General features: G+C 45.3%; 6 protein-coding genes and 1 pseudogene across 6 annotated transcripts, besides 3 other annotated features; 4 read left to right on the top strand and 3 right to left on the bottom strand.

The window, feature by feature from the left end:
• Positions 1–57: 57 nt before the first annotated feature.
• TSTA_072180 (negative regulator of DNA transposition (Rtt106), putative) lies at positions 58–1751 on the top strand (the record flags this gene model as incomplete). The annotated part of the gene is made up of 4 exons (XM_002341171.1): positions 58–220; positions 281–628; positions 688–1038; positions 1094–1751. 4 exons carry the CDS (start codon positions 58–60, stop codon positions 1699–1701), a joined length of 1470 nt encoding a protein of 489 aa, XP_002341212.1. The 3' UTR covers positions 1702–1751.
• Positions 1437–1463: a microsatellite.
• Positions 1495–1644: a microsatellite.
• A 1166-nt stretch (positions 1752–2917) lies between the features above and the next one.
• Positions 2918–2957: a microsatellite.
• Positions 2958–3335: 378 nt separating this feature from the next.
• On the top strand, positions 3336–5295 carry TSTA_072170 (casein kinase, putative; the record flags this gene model as incomplete). Its single annotated transcript, XM_002341170.1, has 6 exons — positions 3336–3464; positions 3523–3592; positions 3643–3791; positions 3839–4244; positions 4297–4881; positions 4936–5295. The coding sequence occupies 6 exons, from the start codon at positions 3336–3338 to the stop codon at positions 4938–4940; spliced, it is 1344 nt and encodes a 447-aa protein (XP_002341211.1). The 3' UTR covers positions 4941–5295.
• Positions 5296–7343: 2048 nt separating this feature from the next.
• On the bottom strand, positions 7344–9283 carry TSTA_072160 (sugar transporter, putative; the record flags this gene model as incomplete). Its single annotated transcript, XM_002341169.1, has 8 exons — positions 7344–7541; positions 7667–7907; positions 7959–8194; positions 8386–8466; positions 8593–8716; positions 8762–8875; positions 8962–8987; positions 9011–9283. 8 exons carry the CDS (start codon positions 9281–9283, stop codon positions 7344–7346), a joined length of 1293 nt encoding a protein of 430 aa, XP_002341210.1.
• A 191-nt stretch (positions 9284–9474) lies between these two features.
• On the top strand, positions 9475–10908 carry TSTA_072150 (annotated as a pseudogene).
• A 178-nt stretch (positions 10909–11086) lies between these two features.
• TSTA_072140 (efflux pump antibiotic resistance protein, putative) lies at positions 11087–13712 on the bottom strand (the record flags this gene model as incomplete). Its single annotated transcript, XM_002341168.1, has 4 exons — positions 11087–12834; positions 12924–13051; positions 13163–13202; positions 13334–13712. The coding sequence occupies 4 exons, from the start codon at positions 13710–13712 to the stop codon at positions 11087–11089; spliced, it is 2295 nt and encodes a 764-aa protein (XP_002341209.1).
• Positions 13713–14187: 475 nt separating this feature from the next.
• On the bottom strand, positions 14188–15204 carry TSTA_072130 (uncharacterized protein; the record flags this gene model as incomplete). The annotated part of the gene is made up of 3 exons (XM_002341167.1): positions 14188–14287; positions 14348–14905; positions 14990–15204. 3 exons carry the CDS (start codon positions 15202–15204, stop codon positions 14188–14190), a joined length of 873 nt encoding a protein of 290 aa, XP_002341208.1.
• Positions 15205–16114: 910 nt separating this feature from the next.
• TSTA_072120 (cytochrome P450, putative) lies at positions 16115–18112 on the top strand (the record flags this gene model as incomplete). Its single annotated transcript, XM_002341166.1, has 10 exons — positions 16115–16261; positions 16326–16454; positions 16517–16703; positions 16757–16840; positions 16891–16987; positions 17037–17166; positions 17229–17345; positions 17400–17541; positions 17596–17890; positions 17947–18112. The coding sequence occupies 10 exons, from the start codon at positions 16115–16117 to the stop codon at positions 18110–18112; spliced, it is 1494 nt and encodes a 497-aa protein (XP_002341207.1).
• Between the last annotated feature and the right edge of the window lie 848 nt (positions 18113–18960).

The raw sequence follows: 18960 nt of genomic DNA, 5'->3' as shown, positions 1-18960 counted from the left end.
ACTCCTCCAAATAGTAACATACGATTCCATGACAATCACATTTGCAAAAGATTCATCATGGCTTTTGCGGCAATTAACTCGTCAAGAAATGCTTCAACGTTACCGGTTATAGAATCAACGGTAAATCAACAACTTCCTCCGACACACGTGAACTATGCAATTATCGATAATGCTTTTGCGACGGATTCGTCGTTGAGGAAACGTGTTTACGATGCGATTAGTGAGTGCATAACCCTTATTCTTCGCATCAAGCAGCAACTAATCTCTTTCTTTTCGTCAGGTGCCTCACCTCAACACGGAGCGCTATTCCAAGATATCGCACAATACACATACAGATTGCTGCAATCGCAATCGCAGCAGCAGCGTAGTCAATCCATCTCAGACGAACCGGCGGTCAAGAAACGCAAGTTGGAAGGAAATACCGGTGCTGGCGGTGCGATTTCATCTACTGGTATCCTCCATGATCTCAAGGCCGATAGTCCGCTACAATTCTACGTACAGGATGTATCCTTTGCAGTCCCTCAGAGGAAGAAATTGACGCTGGAGATGACAGCTGCAGGCGGCTATCTTCGTGCGAGGAATCAAACTTCCAAGGAGATTGAGTTTGGTATCCCGGTGAAAAATATTCGTGAGTGTCCAAATGCTCTACAGTATGAATCAAAGCTTGTGCTTACACACTCTCGATAGAGCATATACTATGCCTCCCCGTTCCGGAAAAAGCACAACGTCAGACGAATTTTTGCATTATCCCGAAATATGGAGATGGCGTCACGCCGGTACTTGAGAACGCTTCGGTTCCAGATCAGATGGTATTCACGATCGCCGATGGTCCTGCGAAAGCCGCTTTTACGGGTGCCGGACAACGTGTAGAAAGCGATGAGAACGGAGAAGTGCTTTTGAGACGTTGGTTGAACGATACTGTTGGACATACGAAAGTCATCCGCCCTGATGATCGGGAGTTTGTGAGCGCTACACCGGAAGCGCACCGTAAGGGCGAAAAGGCGTATCACGTCAAAGCGCATAGGGGTAGTAAAGATGGTATTTCTTCTTTCTCAGAGATGAAGAGGAATGTGCTCGCTAACTGGTATACAAGGTTACCTATTCTTCCTTTCTACGGGAATACTATTCGGATTCAAAAAGCCGCTAGTATTCTTCTCCTTCGACAATATCGAGTCTGTATCATACACCTCCGTTCTACAACGCACATTCAACCTCAACATCAGCACGCGAGTAGACGAAACCCAAGAACCTCAGGAATTCGAATTCTCCATGATCGATCAGGCCGATTATGCCGGGATTGACGCATATATCAAGAACCATCAACTCCAGGACGCAAGTCTTGCCGAAGCCAGACGGGCAAAGAAGTACAATGTGAATGGCGGCAAGGCTGCCGTCGACGGAGAGCAGAATGGTACTGAAGCTACGGGTGCAGCTAGGGGGGGGGAGGAGGAGGAGGAGGAGGAAAGCGAATTACAAAAGGCGCAGCGCGAATTGGAGGATCAGGAAGATGAGGAGGAGGAAGATTACGATCCTGGTAGTGAAGGTGATAGTGATGGGAGTGGGTCTAGTAGTGAGGAGGATGATGACGAGGACGAAGACGAAGATGGAGAGGAGGACGATGAGGATGAGGACGGTGATCAGGATCTCGTCAAGCAAGAGTTGGGTAGTGAAGCGGAAGATGTTGATGAGAAGGAATTGTGAGGTTGTATCGTACGGAATTGGGAGTCATGCACAACAATTCATGAGTGCCTCAGTCTTGGTATGAACTAAGCTCATTTTGCAATGCAATGGAGCATAGCAATCTATCTCACCTAAATAGTTTGAGGAACCTATCCTAGATAGTAGTAGTAGAGCATTAACGATGCCATACCCATTCGGGATGCCTGCTTGTTTGTGTGTAATGCGGAAAACTTACAAATGCTTACTTAGCATCCATGTGGATTAACTACGGAGTAGACCGTTAACAAAGGAGAACCATGGTCCGTGATGAATCAAGCGGTCAGTTTAGATTAACATACCGAGAAGTTACAAAAGAACTCCATACTAACTAACACACTGTACGTGTCAACCTCGGGTAGGTGTTTCTTACTATCTTTCCACAAGATATTCGTTTCGTGAACATGTAATCGTTTCAGAGAGGGTTAGTTTATCTGATCTTGACAAACAGGAAGAAGAGCATAGATTGCGTACAGACGCCAAGACCGTGTTTTGAGACGAGTATGTAATTTATCAAGCCACAGCGTATTGGTATTTCACAACAAGTTCCATACACTCACGTGATGGACACCAACACAGCAAATAAGCCTGCTTCGGAAAGATACTTCCATCAAGACGAAGCTGTCCTGTGTTAAGTTTGACAATCAGAGGCTCAGAGAAACTCAGCAAATGACAAAGCCATCTACCTTCAAGGCACCACGATTCGATCGCATCTCAATAACTAGACGCACTAACGTAGCAAGTAGACGCGAAGGGTGCAGTAGTTAATTATTCCCAACGGCTAGAGCAGTCTCAGACTAGCTGTGAACGCAGCCACAGCCTAACCACACCCCCTTGACCTATGGCAGTTCTCCCTTCTTCCTTACATCTTTTCTCTCTTTCTCTTTCTTCTCTGCGTGTCTCGACTCTCGAGTTCTCGATAGAGATCCTGTTCTGTAAGTTAGTTATTGTTGACTCCAACAAGGTGTGGATGAGTAAATCAAGCTGACCGCCCTGCCAAGCTGCGCTAACCAGTTTAACTACCCGCTGGAACTTCTCTGACTCGACTCCCTTTACTCTCTGCTCGACCAACTCCATCCGCTCCTCTTCTCTTCCTTCTCCTTCTTCCTCTTCTTTTGTCCATCACCGACCTTTTCTCACCCTCTGTCTCGCCCACTCCGACCGCTTCACAGCGCGGTTCGTCCGCCTTTCGCTCAGCCAGTGCTGCTACTGCTGCTGTTGCCGTTGTCGCCGCCGTTTCTCCGGTCGTGGTCCCCCTATCGTCGTCCAACCAGTTGTCACACGCGTGTCATCTCCATCCAATACCTGTCCGTGTTGCTGTTTCGACCTGCAACAGATCAACTTCGCGAGCACATGTCATATACCTTGTCTATTCCGATGCGGATTTAGTTCAATTGCATCTACTGTTGCTGCGATTGCTTGATGATACTGTAAACCGTGACTATAGCACCATCCCTACCTTGGTAGGTTTGAGCCTCATGATACCGTCGAGGTCTATATCTTTGTCTTGAATTGTGTCGACTGATTCTTCTCCCCGTGTGCTACAGTTTACCTGCTAGCGTTCTACCGACCTTCCGAAATCTGACAGTCAATCGCCTCTGGCCCCGTCCCGGTTTACAATGGCATCCTCCTCGTCCAACGTCGTGGGAGTACATTACCGAGTAGGAAAGAAAATTGGTGAGGGTTCGTTTGGTGTGATTTTTGAGGGTACAAACTTGTTGAACAGCCAACAAGTCGCTATTAAGTTTGTATGTTGAGATGTTTCATCAATCGGAAACACGTTCCGCCTACTGACGAGGATTCCAGGAACCTCGCAAAAGTGATGCTCCTCAGCTTCGCGATGAATATCGAACATACAAAATACTTGTCGGGTGCCGTATGTTCGGTCCATTCTGCTATTACTTTGAAATCTGCTAATGAATCCAGCCGGTATACCCAATGTTTACTATTTCGGGCAGGAAGGTCTTCACAATATCTTGGTGATTGATCTTCTAGGACCCAGTCTTGAGGATCTTTTTGACCATTGCAATCGCCGATTCTCTATCAAGACCGTTGTCATGGTTGCCAAGCAGATGGTACGTCATTCAGATGGTCAGTTTTGATCACGGTTAACACTGCTTAGCTCTCCCGCGTTCAAACTATACATGAAAAGAACTTGATCTACCGAGATATCAAACCCGATAACTTCCTTATTGGACGTCCCGGAACTAAAGCAGCTAATGTTATCCACGTTGTTGATTTCGGCATGGCTAAACAATACCGTGACCCAAAGACTAAGCAACACATTCCCTATCGCGAGAGGAAGTCATTGTCAGGTACTGCTCGTTATATGAGTATCAACACCCATTTAGGGCGCGAACAATCCCGACGAGATGATTTGGAGGCACTTGGTCATGTCTTTATGTACTTCTTGAGGGGAGGTCTTCCCTGGCAGGGATTGAAGGCTGCGACAAATAAGCAGAAGTACGAGAAGATTGGTGAGAAGAAGCAGACCACTGCTGTAAAGGATTTGTGTGAAGGCTATCCAGGTATGCTTTTGTTCATATGTCTCGTAGTTTGTTTTCTGCTAATCATTCGCAGAGGAATTCAATAAATACCTTACCTACGTTCGCAACCTCGGTTTCGAAGACACTCCCGACTACGACTACCTTCGTGATCTCTTCACACAAGCTCTTAAAAATACAGGAGAAGTTGAGGATGGCGAATACGATTGGATGAAATTGAACAACGGAAGAGGATGGGAATACAAACCTTACGCATCACAGCATCACCCCCATGGCACTGCCCAAATGCAAAACACCTCTGCTCGTGATCTCCACAGCACGCAAGCCCGTCAGCCATCAAGGCCTGGTATCACTGCTGATCGTTTAAACGCCGCGCAGCCCCCTCCTCCGTCTCCAGCAAAGCCAGGAGCTGGCAAGACACGCGACCGACAAAGCGCCTCAGGCGGTCTTCAGGGAAAGAGACAGAGCGCTCTAGGCCAAGAAATCTCGACACCAACAGCGTCCACTCAGGCTCAATTCCAGAACTCCAACGCCAATCTCCCCGGTCGTATCGCCACACCGAATCAAGGAACAACGAGCGCACAACAAATGTCAGGTCTCCAGGGGGCGAATGAACCAGAACCAACATTCATGCAAAAGGCCATGAGAGCGTTGTGCTGTGGTACGGGTCGGAAGTCTTGATTGATGTTGCATCACGTCGCTAATCGATTAACAGGTTGAGATTAGCTGGTCATGCTCATCAGTTGTTGTGACTTGAATCATCCATGAAAGCCTTCACAATTCTATGACTTGGCTCATGTTGAAGTCTTTTGCTTTTACTTTCAGCATAAGATCTCGGGCCTTATAATACAGTATGTGCAAAACACAGAATGATTCCTGTCATCTACTGTTTTTTCGACATCCTTGCAATCGGTTTCAACGGGTTTGATATTATCAAAGCAACGCTCTCTTTACGACGGCACGGCCATGATGGAATTGCGTCTTGTTTTTGCATTTTCTTCGTCTCTTGTTGCCTAATCCTTGTTTCCATTTTTAAGTCTGCACTTTTGCATCTTTGGGATGCCGTATAAGAAGGTGCCCATGATCTAATATTGGGCTCTCTTCTGTGGTTTTCGAATGGCATTGTTGAGCCTCTTTTGAATTGTTTCCTGTCTTTGATATCACTCATTTAATGTGCTATACATTCCTGGGCCGGCGAACATCGGAGCGTTTTTCATTTCTCTTTGCCTTGACTGTTTTCCTCCCTCAGAATATACTTTTCTTCCCCCTCTTTTTCCCTCTACATATGTTTCTCGAACCCGAGCGGTGTGACAGGCATCCTTTTACTACCTCCCACCCTTTTTAATGATAGAAGAAGAGTGTCTTTTTTTTTTTTTTGTCTTTTGTTACTTGTGTGTCACTGAGTTGATTGAGTGGGGATTTTGTACCACCAGAGGAGAAAGAAAACAAGGAAAGCCTGTTATAAAAAGTGCAGATTATATAATAATATGGGAAATAAAGGTTCATATTTTTTTATCCTTAGTTCGGTTTGTAGGATGAGTATTTGTAGCTTTATGAGCATAGGTACCTCCAAATCATGTACCTGGCCAGATATTCTAGGTACAGTATATACATACCTACTATGCTCAAAGTCCACGCAGTTCTATACAGGCAGAGTCAACCGTCTGAGATGCTCTCATGATTTCGTCTAATAGACTGATCGGTTCTGGGCCCAATGCTGTGGAGATGTATTAATTCCTCAGACATCAAGGTTAGTCCAACATCTATGCGTTCTTCTTACATACATGGGTATCGACAACCTAGTTTACGGAATTAGGGCATGGGCCATGGCCAGATTCATCACCTGCGTATACACAAGTACGTAGGTTGAATACATCAGTATCAAGAATGTAGTTTTACGCTTATGCAGATTATCTACATGAATCTAGGGATTGGCTGGAATATTCTTGAAATGAAATCTTGTTGCCTTCAGGTAACTGTGTAGATACGTAGATACTGGATAACATACACAGAAATGCATGCCTGCAGATATGCTCATCAGCCTCCCATCCCTTGTCAACGACACTGGGCAGCTACAGTGGAAGTGCCTGTCAACCAAACGCGCAATACCAGCTAACATTGGCAGGCCCTAGACTCCTAGCCGTGGTGAAATACTTCCGAATTCTGGATTTGAGGCCGGTCAAGTTCTCAATTGGCCTGCCGAAATACGAATAGCGGGAGTTGAATGGAAGAAGAATAGATGTTCGATGCAGGATGGATATGTATTTGATCAAACGGGGTATTAGGGGGTGCAGCAAGGACGGGGTATACGTACGTATATTGTATGATGACCAGTGTGGAGGTCGTGAGGATGCGAGATGGTCACCTGCCTGTGTGTGAGGTGTCAGAATACACCAGGCTGGAGAAGAAGGAGCTGGAAATAGTTGACGTATCTGTGATATTCCAGATTAGGTAGAGTTATGAATGTCTGAAACTAGTCGATAGTGGATGGTTACGGTTGGTCCGGCTGAGTACAATATATATATGGAATTGATCTAGTCAATAAGCATCAAGTGATTAAGACCAAGAAGGCGTTGACAGGTGCAATAGAGAAGATGAGCTACATGTATCGCAAACCTGCCGGGTAGCAGTGGCGTCTTTTCGGTTTCCGAACTGGACTCATTGCATGGCATATTAACTCTTCAGATATCGAGCTGTGCAACCTTGAAGTACATCTACTCGTAGAATTTATTGTCGGCAACAGAGGTATTTATGTATGATTGCATAGCTGTTGAGATTGATAGTCTTCAGGTATTTATGCGTGATTCTTATGCTGGTTTAGGTTCGATTCTCTTCGCGTGTTGATATCAAGACTACTAGTAGTACATCCGTGTGTATACTGTCGGTGACTATATATCACGAATTGGGAAACACAGAACCACAAAACAGATGATAAATCCTGCAGTCAGACTATCTGACCTCGGGAGGCTACGTGCTTGTATATGTGCGAGATTGGGGCCGAATCTTTCCATTTATCTGTCGCTGGTACAGCTGTCCTAAGTACTTAGGGCTATAGAAGCACGTGATCGTCATCCCAGGAATGACTAACAGTTATATCAAGTACTTCAAGTAGTCATGGAGAGATTATAATATTTGAATCTCATGCTTATTAATCCTCAGAATGGTCTCCTTCACTCCGAAGTTTAACTTTTGAAGACTTCCGCAATGGGGTGTCGCTCTCAAACAGCTCGTTGACTTCCTCCAATGACCACCCAGCAACATTTGGAATGAAGTACGTATACCAATCGAGACAAATGCAATGGATGCAAATATAAAAGCCGACTTTTGAATGAAGGTTGGCGTATGGAATGTTAAGTGGGTAGGGGAGGGAAAACGAGATGGCGAATCTATAGTATTCAGAGTTAAATGATTAGAGGATGCTCGACATGGGGGAGAGGAGAGCATACTACACGGCAATGTTGAGGACCGAAGCAGTTCGACAAGTCATATCTCGAGCCTGATTGCTGGGAAATTCTACACTGAGAATATGTGCACCTGCTGCCCAACCAACACTGTATCCAAAGGCGGGTAACCATCATCGCGACCACGCCAGCCTTCTCGCTTTTAGTGAATGGGTTGGCATTACCTAAACTGCCCATGGTCATTTGCGAGGTAACCTGGATAGAGGCACCAATCAAGATGAGAGCCCTATCTGGTGTCAGCTTAACTGCTACTCTATTGAGGATATAGCAGGCTCACCTTCGACCAATTCGATCCGTAAGAATCATCGCAATTCCCGATGCAGTTAGATTTGAAATAGCAATTATAACGGTTACGATGAATGGACTGACCGTCCCAAGGTCCGAGACGAACAGAGCTCCATAAAGAGAAGTACTTATTTGACCAGTGGATTGGAGGAAGAAATTAGTACCGCATACGACCAGAGTACGTCTCAGGTTCGATCCGCGGAAGATATCAAGAAAGGAACTATTTTCCTGTTCATGTTCAATTCCGGCAATAATCATTTGTATTCATTTTGGATTTCATCCTCACCGAATTTGCCGTGTCGAAGGTTGTGGAGACTTTCTAGGGATTCTTCACGGCGATTCTTTATAATTAGCCAGCGAGGAGACTGCGGAACATATCAATATACTTTCATGTGCAGATGTCAGAATGGTCTCCTTACCTCAGGGATGAACCAAATAAGTGTCACAACTGGTGTTGGGACGAGATAGAACAATCCATATGGGATCATGTACGCTTTTCTCTCTGTCAAGGTACCCGGTTCCAAGGCAGATCAGGTTGATAACCAATCCCCCGAATTGAATTCAAAAGATGGTTAGCTCCTTCACTAATTCATGGAGAATACATAATGGGAATGAGTGCTACTTACATATGAACTGCTTTGGTAGGTCCCGACAACAAAACCGCAGGCATGAGAAGGGACGATCTCGGATTGGAAGATAGAAACTACCGATAGCTCCATGCCGATGTAGATGTCTGTTGGAATGCCAATACTGTCAAACTTCAACTCAAATGTCACTCATGGGGGTTTGACTCACAGCTTGGCACACGACCAACCAAAATCTGGTCGGACGTCCTCGGGGTGATGGGGGATGGTTGCACAGATGATTGCCCGAATACTCATGCAGAACATGCACATGCGTCCGCCGTATCTTCTACTGATAAAATTCCCCATAATCACTCCTATATAAGTTCTCTATCAGTATTCGGATGGAGCATTATTCATTTGTTGTCCTACCTGCGGCCTGCCCCAAGAATATGCAGCTATTGAAGGACGACACTCATACTGTATCCAAAGTATATTTCTTCATCTTTGCATTGTACGAGCCAAACTGATTCTTGAAAGAAGCCATGGCCTGAGTGGACGAATAGCCCTGTTGGTCGAATCCAAAGCTGAACTGGGCAATCAACAGCACCGCGAGGGCGAGCCTCACACTGAAGCTTTGCCTCAGAGAAAGATGGTTTAGGCCCAACGTATCTGCTGCATTTGCTCCTGACCTTGGAAGCGTGGGAACATGGTGAACAGTGGAGGTAATGAAGCTATATATACCTTTCCCCATCTCGCCACGAGTGCGGATGCCGAGCGGGTGCCGACAAGATTCGGGTTTTAGGGCTGGCGGAATTCCGAGAGCCTTTTCAATCACGACATTTTCCCCTTGGAACGGTTCATACCTCAAATATGACTTATTGAGTAAACTGATTTGGTGTGTCAAGAAAGATGAATGAAAAAAAATCCTATTATTGATCGCAGATGATCTGGGCCGCGAGCAGATCGGCTGCTATGGCTGCCCGGTCCAAACTACCCCCAATCTCGATGCTTTGGCAGCTTCCGGGGTTCAGTTTGACATGGCATTTGCCAGTACGGCGTCCTGTAGTGGGAGTCGCACTGTGATCCATACAGCATTGCAGACACACATGACCGGAAGCTATGGTCTGACTCATGTACCCAATAGCTTCCAAACGTTTTCAAATGTCGAGACTGCACCCCTGTTTTTCAATCAGCTTGGGTACAAGACTGGAATCCTGGGAGAGGTGCTGTAAGTCCTGATAGCGTATACCCCTGGCAAATCCGAGAAGAGAGCGAAACCAGAGACGTGGCTGGATAGCTGACAGGGCAGAATCTTTCTCCGAGGAAGCTAAGAAAGAAGAGAAACAATTCATCCTCACTATCGGATTCGTGGACCTCATCGCCAATTGCAAAAACGAGGATGTTTTGACAATGTGGAGGGCAAACACGACCCCTGACTGAAAGATCGCATTCTCAGTCCTGATGAGGTTGTGGTGCCGTCCTTTCTGAGCGATATACCACCGGTTCGTCAGAAACTAGCTGAATACTACCGAGCTATTCATCGTATGGACCATGGAGTTGGTTTGATTCTCGACGCATTAGAAAGGGCACAGTTAGCGGACAACACGCTTGTCTTGTTTCTCAGCGACAATGGCCCACCATTCGTGAGCTCAAAGACAACGCTGTTTGATGCTTGTGTACGGCTGCCTTTCTAGGTACGAGTACCCAGTGCTGACGTGAAAGGCTCGGTTAATCACAATTTGATACCATATACCGATATCTTGCCCACGTTTCTTGACTGGGCCGGATATGAAGGTCTGGCTGCAGCACCAGGAAAGATCTATCCTCCCTATTCTCGCAAGTACTGCCTTACAGCCAGGTTGGGATCGCGTATTTGGTTCGCACTCCTTCCATGAGATTACAAATTATTGGCTCACTAGACATATGCGTAATTAAAGCTATAAATACCATCGAGACATCTGCTGGAAACTGGACTTTCCTTCTTCTATGGATCTGTACGCGCCATTATCGTTCGAAGGGAAGCGCAACTCGGCAGATTCATCTTCACCAGCCATGATTGGGCTGCGAAACCTAAAGGACTACATCTGTCGACCATCGGAAGAATTGTTTGACCCTGGAAAATGATCCTTTAGAGATACATAATTTGGCTGCTGATCCAGCGTATGCTCGGAGCGTCAAGGAGATGCGGTCAGAGCTTGAATTGTGGCAGAAGGAGACAAAATACTTGTGGTTGTGGCGAGATGGTGCGCCAGTGGTGCGATATCTGTCTTCTAATTATGCGCGAGAAGGGCTGCAAATGCCGGATCGGTTTGATTTCAATGTAGATGAGCCGAGCACGATGAGTGTTCCCGCCGTGGATCTCTTATGTTTGATATGAATCTTTGAATGTTGATCTTTTATACCTAGTATATAAATGATATGTGCAACGCTAGATACTCAGCGTGCCACCTGTATGGTAAACAGTCCTCAGCCTGCCGTTATAAAATTCGTCAAGTTTCTCAGTGAAAATTTGGTAAATTCTTTACTATCCCCTGCTGAAACAGTGCCAGAACAATCATTCTTGCCCACCCTTTGCAGCGCTCAAACCCTGTTCCACCGTATTGATATCAATAGAAGAATTGACAATAATGCCTTCTTTGTTTGTATATTTCGTATCCTCTACCAGCCCATATTGAGTATCATGCTCCTTTCGAAGCTCGACAGGCTTTTCGAAAATCACGCAAACGAAGCCGAGACATGCCACAGCGGTGACAACCAACCAAACAACGCGCAATGCCTTGACATAGACGTCAACAACCTGATGTTGTGTTTCATCAGGCAAAGAAGTAATAAACCCACCACTCGCGTATGAGTATGCCTTCCCGTAAGCCAATGCATCCCTTATCGTCTGAGGGTTACCGCTATCCGTCGCAGCGATTAAACCGAGATGGGCGTCTATTTGACTGTTGAATACAACCGATGCCACCGTGGCTCCCCAAACCAAGCCGAATGAGCGGATAAATGAATATGTCCCTGTTGCAACGGCAACGTCAGACTCTGACAGCGGAGCCAATGTAGATGGTAAAGTGGCTGTAAAGATCATGCCAGTTCCGCCAGATACAAGGATTTGGTAGCCGATCCAAGCGCCCCGGCTGGATGCCTGGTTGAGTGTTGAGAGGAGACCAGCTCCTGTAGCGGTGAGAATGAAGCCCATCCAGTGGATGGGGATATACAACCCTGTTTTGGACATGAACCACCCCGTTATGCCACCAAACGGGATAATGGCAAGTGCAAACGGCAAAAAGTCGACTCCGGACATAAGCGGCGAGGTGCCCTTGACAGCCTGAAAGTAGGTTGGCAAGAAATACGAAATGGCTTGGAGAATTACGGCGGCTAGAAAGATGATGATGTAACCCGCTGCAGAGGTGCTATGTTTGAAGAGTCGTGGCGGCGTGCTAGGTTCTTTGCAAATCGACGATGCTTGATGAAGAGCAAAGATGACACATCCTAGAACTCCCAGAACCAAGGGGATGATGATGTGCCAGGAATTCCAGGGATATTGCTCCCCTCCCATGATCAGACCAAAGAAAATTGCAAACATAGAAGGTATGAAAATCAGGTTGCCCAGAATGTCGACTCGCGAGACGGCATGTCTCCAAATCCGGCTGGTGTTCTCATGTTTGACTCTGAGGAGGAATATAATTTCCAGTAGCCCCACAGCTGATACAGGCAGATTGATCCAGAAAATCCATCGCCAATGAGCCTCAGCCAGTGCACCACCAATAATCGGCCCAATGGTCGTTCCGATAGCAGCGGTTGATAGCACAGCACTCAAATAAGGACCTCGATGTCGAGGCGGCACCAAATCGCAAATGATGATATCCGACAAGACATACAGGCCTGCTGCTCCGAGCCCCTGAATCGTGCGTCCAGCAATGAGCATCCCAGCGCTCGTCGCACCGCCAGATATACCGCTGCCCAGAGCGAAAAGTGAAATGGCAACTATCATCGGATGACGGCGGCCAAATATGTTCGCGATCTGTCCGTAAAAGGGCTGTGGGACAGTAGTGGCAAACATAAAGGCGTTTACTATCCAGACATATTGCTTTTGGCCGCCGATTTCTTGGGTGACGGTTTGTAAAGACGTGGTCACGATGGTTGCGTCGATGGCGGACATGAAGGATAAGAGACAGAGGATAATAAAGACACACCGAACTCGCCAGGGTAGGTGGAAATCGCGTACATCTTCTTGAGTGTGTTGGGGGGTATCTTCTCCTCCTCCATCTTTGTATGGCTGGGCCATGATTTCTGCTTCTGATTCAACTAGAAAATGGATTTCCATATCCTTTTTTGTCAAGTCAACAATACTCGATACAAGAATGTCATACTTCTATGTATTCTTGTGTTTTAACGAAGGAGGGATCCGGCAATAATTGAGAATTTGTTACACAGGGGGTTGTGAACACCGTCAAGTCTTGCGCTATCGGTAGTTACACAATGCAATCTCTTGTCTTCCCCCTGTAACGCTTCCGGCTTGTATCTAGAGATACCATAGGCATTATTTAAAATAATGAATGCATATCGAGTCTCGGCGAATAACTGTGCAGGAAAGGCTGCCTAATAGGAACAACGACATGTCAATCATGATTACCCCTTCTGCTCATCAGCTGACCGCCACTGCCGCCAGGTGACTGTTATATTGCACAGTCACACACATATTGATCACCGCAATCATACAACTTTGGCTGATGGCAGAGTTTGAAACAGAGAAGAGAGAAACAGAGAAGAGAGAAACAAGTAGCACAGATCACTCAGGCAGCACTCGTCATGCTGAACCAGCCCCATGCAGCAATTGCCAGGCCTGAAGCTGTACGGAAAACAGCCTTGTTAGGCACATCCTCTCGCAGGCAGACATAGCCGTCTACCAGGCCGACGTAAGCACCCAAAATGGTCAGAACGGTGTCGAACTCGACCAGTTTCCCTTGAAAATAGAAAGTAAAAAGAGCGATACCGATGGCGGTGCCGCGTGCAGAACTCAGTATCATCACCGACTGAGCTGGCTTGGAATTAGCGATGCGTTGTGGGAGACCGAATTCAACGATGGCGTATTCGGCGTTGAAGAAGGGTATCAAGCCGCCAAAGGTAACGGCAGTGGCAACGAAGAGGGATGGCACATGGAATAAGTTGAAGTTTTCAAACATTATTTCTGGTTAGAATATTCGATCGATGTAAGTAAGTCGCAGTATAAGTTGGGAGTCGAAAGCGCTGAAGTGATTAAGTGGTTAGTAGTGGTGGTTGGGGAAGGAAGTTACTGTCTCGTTACAATAAAGAACACATCAAATCACGTGGCCAAGCTTGTTCTTGTACTTCTACCAGTTCTGGCTTAAATCTCCTATTATTTCCAATCGAATGAAATTAGTTCCTTTATCTGAAGTGGCCGATGGACTGCAGATAAGTAAGCTCTCACCCGCAAATACAAGACGAGGTTTGGCCGTGATTCCAGTTATGAAATACTTGATTGAACTTTCAAATAAAATCGACTTTGCATGACATATTTCAACCAGAAGGAGTACAAGCCTGGTGCGCAGCTAACTATGATGGTTCCGAAAATTTCAGCAAATCTAGGGGTCCCATGAATCGTTACTACGGGTCAATGTCAATATGATATACTTCAACTCACGTTGTGATTGCGAGGGTAATGCCAGCCCATATGGGATCGTGTCCGAGAAACACGCGGACTCGGAAGACTAGTGAAACAATGCTGGTGATCACCGTTCTATATCAGTATTCAAATGAGTTAGCTTTCAGTGATGCCACCTCCATAAGAAAAGCTTACAGCAACCCTACGGAAAACACAATCCCCAGCCCAATCTTCTTTTGCTGAGTAAGTCGCAGTCGAAATATGATAGGTAAAGGCATCATAAAGATGATCAGGTCAGCAACCACAGCAAAAACTCCAATGACAACGGTTGATGTGATGGGGCTAGCACATCTCTCGAATGCAGTACTGTCCCATGCCTCTCCGTTTCTAGGAATGCAGTAAACTGCAGCAATGGCAATGTTAGATCCATAGAATAAGAACAGAACGACAAGAAGAATCCAGCAAGAGACGCGCATCCATTGGATAATTCGGAAGTTTCGTAGATAAAGTGCCAGAACCGATGCTTTGGTTGCCCATAATGTTGGAGCAATGAGCATTTGCTGGACAAATTGTCTCTTCTTGAGGTCAATGACACCGTCTTTCTTAAACTGCTTAGGCATTTTACCTTGATGAATGATTTGGTTACTATACTGGCAGGAACATCCCAGGTATGCCTCCCTGCGCCGTCTCTCGTGACTAGTATTCGATTGGCTGTCAGAAATCATCACCACGAAGGAAATCAACAACTCACAACTATACACTACAACCCAATATCCAATACTCGCTATTTCTCCAAAAACACAGAGGTCTGTAGGCATTTCAGTATCCTGATGTTACCTAGGTATATTTGAAAGGCCCTCACAGTCGTCGATAGTTAGCTTTCCCGTATATTTATAATTCGTAGCCAAGCGTATTAGAATCAAAGTTCCACTGATAGCAATAAAAACAACCCCAACTGCGAGAACTGTACTCTCTAGGGACGGTGGATTAACGAAATTGGGAGGACTGCCATTAGGGTTGGGTGCAAGGGCCACGTTTGACAAATCAGCCATAGTGAAGGCAGATTATTTGATGTTTAATCTTTTTATTTTCTATAAGATATTCTTATTTAGATCTATCCAGAGAAATACCATTCACTATTTTATGAAATAAGACAAAAATCTAGCTTGTTGTAGAGCTAGCGCCTGAAGAGGAAAACGATTCAGCCCATCATTTTGAAGGGCATCTCCCATACATATGTGAATCATAAATGTGTTACCTGTATGCATTGGATTGCAATTACAACTACCAACGAACCATAGTAGGGCAATACCTAGGTGTTACGTAGTTAGAGTACACATTCAGCTGAAAAGTGAAAAGACGGATATGGTTACTTATCATGGTTCATTGCTGAACCTCGACTCGGGGTTTGTCACTCAACATACCAGGTGTCACATCAATGATATTTATAGGATATTTTCCGAGTCTATGTTTCGGGATTAATAGGTTGGGGGCTATCTGCAAGAGTATTCATTATATTCCGGCCTGTTTATCAGATCTTATCAGATTCTGCTTTGGGTAAATTGCCCTCATCGACATCTTATTATATATTGGTGATTCATTGTCCGTATAGATACCAATAGCGATTGATAAGATGGATAAAACGGCGACCAAACACAGTGTCAAGTCTGAGCTCTAACACAAGGGGCCGGATATTGTACTATTTCCAACTTGACTGGGTTGAGGCTTTGAAGACAGGCTTGTTGGTATCAACAAGTTTTGGAATTGGACGCCGTAAAGATATGGAAAGGATATCAATATGGGATATAAAAAGGAAACAATTGTTGATCTTATCTAGAATCTAGCTATCACGAAGTGAATTGAAAAATAAATAGATTGATAATTCACTGTCACGTAGTCACTATGCTTTCGCTCATAATACCAGCCGATCCATTGACATTTATCTTGGTCTGCAGTTCCGTCATGGCTCTGTATGCCCTTTTTAATAAGAAGATGCGCTCAAAAACTATCTCACTCTTGTGCTATCCATTCGATTTTCTCAAAAGACGAGGCAAGGCGTGGCTGTTTCTATTCAAGGGTCCTAGCATAATTCAGGAGGGATACGACAAGGTAACCTACACATACCCCCCCTCCCCAAATAAGCAAACGAGACGCACTAACAGAGAACTATTAGACTAAAGGCGCACCTTTTGAAATACTTGCCCCAGACGCTCGCTATCTCTTCGTCTCGTCAGCTGAACATATCAAAGCAATCGACGCTGCCCCTGACTCTGTTTTGTCACTTCAAGCAGCGGCGAAGCAGGTCAGTTGCCTGACAAATTTAATGAAAAAGAAAATGTCATCTTCTGATTTTTTTCAAAATAGATGCTTCAACCCAAGTATACAATGCACAATTTTAACTGGTTTGATCAACGTGGTCTCGAAGGCACGCCGTTAGTTAGGGCTCTGCGGACCCTCCTTACCAATCACGTTCCGGACATTTTGCCTGATATCCGTCGAGCTATGGTGACCAAATTTGATCAGATGTTGCAGTCTTGTCCTGAGATTGATGGTTCTATCTTCGTCTCTCCAGCTTGAGGCGTCTGTGCTAATTTTCTGCTATAGGGGGCCACCTTGCTCCGTTATACTCGATGATCATCTCGGTTGTTGCATATTCCAACGCACTGGCATTCTTTGGAGAAGAACTAGGTATGTTTCTTTCCTATACCCGAAACAAACATATACTTAAAAGCAGATAGCTCAAAACCAAGAGTTTATGAAATCAGCCGTAGATTTCATTGAAAAAACTCTTCTAGTCGCTGAGATAATGCGCTTATTGCCGTGCTTTATGGCACCGTGAGCTGGACTTATCCATGTTCTAAATCGTGACTAACACGAGCTATAGGAAAATTGGTACTTTCCTCGCAAATAAATTCAAGGCTCATCTCGTGATAAACGACAATTTGGTTGCCGTCACCGAAGAACGGCTTCGTGAGAGAGATATGAAGAGATTCGGCCATGAAATCAGAACACATGTATTTCCATGCTCATACTACAATATATTCTGAATACTGACCAAGTCTAATGTTCATTACAGAAAGACTGCATTCAATGGGTAATGGAATGCTCTCCAAAGCAAAAACCCTGGTCTGCTCAGCGTATTGTTCATGAATTAATGGCGCTTTGGTTTGGGTCTGTCCATGTGCTTTCTACGGTAAATATAAACTGGATTTGTGAAGGATAAGTTCCGATATATTGACACAAACAGACGATCTGTTTCGCCATACACGATCTTTGTCTACACCCAGAATATATTGAGCCTCTACGAGCCGAATGTGCAGAGCCTGGAGCAATGGATCTGCTTGATAGTTTTATCAAGGAGTCAATGCGTACTACGCCTGTCGAGTCAAGTATATCAACATTTATATACATTTTTATATATCATTGACATTTCAATTATACAGTGAGCACCCGTCGCCAAGCACTGCAACCCTTTGAGCTCCCAGATGGACACAAAATCCAAGTCGGAGACTGGATATGCACGCCACTCCGAGCGATGATGCGCGATTCAGCCAATTACCCTGATCCGCTCAAGTTCGATGGTTTTCGATTTGTGGATACCGAACGTCTTAATGCTCTGAAGAATATGCCATCTTCTTTAGGATCAGATCCGGAAATGCGCATGGTGGGGTCTGGAAAAGGTTCTCGGCTTACAGATGTGATCGATTGGCAAGTCTGGGGGACTGGACGTATGGCCTGGTGAGTTTCTTTTTTCTTTCCATTACAGTGTTTCAATAATAATGGGAATGAAAAAGTCCCGGTAGATACTATGCCGCTGCAATCATGAGAACAGTGGTCGAGATTTTCATTACCGAGTATGATATTCAACTCTCCAATCCTGAGGCATCTCGCTGGGTTAGTTGGCGGACATTCATCTACCCAAGATCAAGCACGGAAGTTGTTCTGCGTCGGCGGATATAGCATATTGACGCTATGGGTGCTGTGAGTTTGGAGGGATCACTCCAATAGTAACCCTGATGGCCTCGGAGATTGCAACTAGGTATATAGAACCGAAAATCCCATCTCTGAAAATATGATTATTAGTCTCAATAAGTCATTGAATTATAATTGTAGAACAGACTTTTAAGCTCACTTGAATCTTGATTCATCGAATGATTACTCGTGGTAAACCTTGGAAAGGATTGTGTAATAATGATCTTTACAGCCATAGTGGTTATACCCAGGTGTATTATAGACAATTGAGGATTTTATGAGGATACGAAACCAATATCATCAATTATTCTCCTTTTTCAGCTGAAGAAGCAGTAGCAATGGCATTTGATAACAACGGCAACTACCGCCTTCTGTTTGGACTCAATGCGGATACAGGCAGTATGAGTACCAAAGTAGGGGGCACTCTCTCTCTGTGCTCGATGAGGAGCTCGATCTTTTCACTTCGAATCCTAGATCAAGAAGTGAATACCTTATTTTGAACGAGTGAGCCTTCAGCCGAGACTTTCTTGACCCTGTTGACAGTTTAATCGATTTCGAGGCGTACTCAATTACTTGTCAGCTTATCCTAGTCAAAATGGAGTCACGAACTCATGGGTCTGCTCACCGAAATTTCGATAATCTGCTTCACTTTAAGCTCCGAGATATGGATGGCGCAGACGAGTCTGTCAGACCCTTCGGAGGTGCTCATGTGCAACGTGACGGTGGGATGAAAAGAGCAGGCGAAAGCTACAAAACAAAAAACCGATCACATGGTCGAAACAACCATTAGCCGAGCCTGGTCATAAAAGCTGGGTCTTTAGGACCAGAAGCTGGAA

The sequence above is a fragment of the Talaromyces stipitatus genome, genomic scaffold (genome assembly GCF_000003125.1).
Source record: "Talaromyces stipitatus ATCC 10500 scf_1105507295523 genomic scaffold, whole genome shotgun sequence".
NCBI classification, from domain to species: domain Eukaryota; kingdom Fungi; phylum Ascomycota; class Eurotiomycetes; order Eurotiales; family Trichocomaceae; genus Talaromyces; species Talaromyces stipitatus.
The sequence above is the reverse complement of the archived record's forward strand: the minus strand, read 5'-3'. Positions and strand labels throughout refer to the sequence as shown.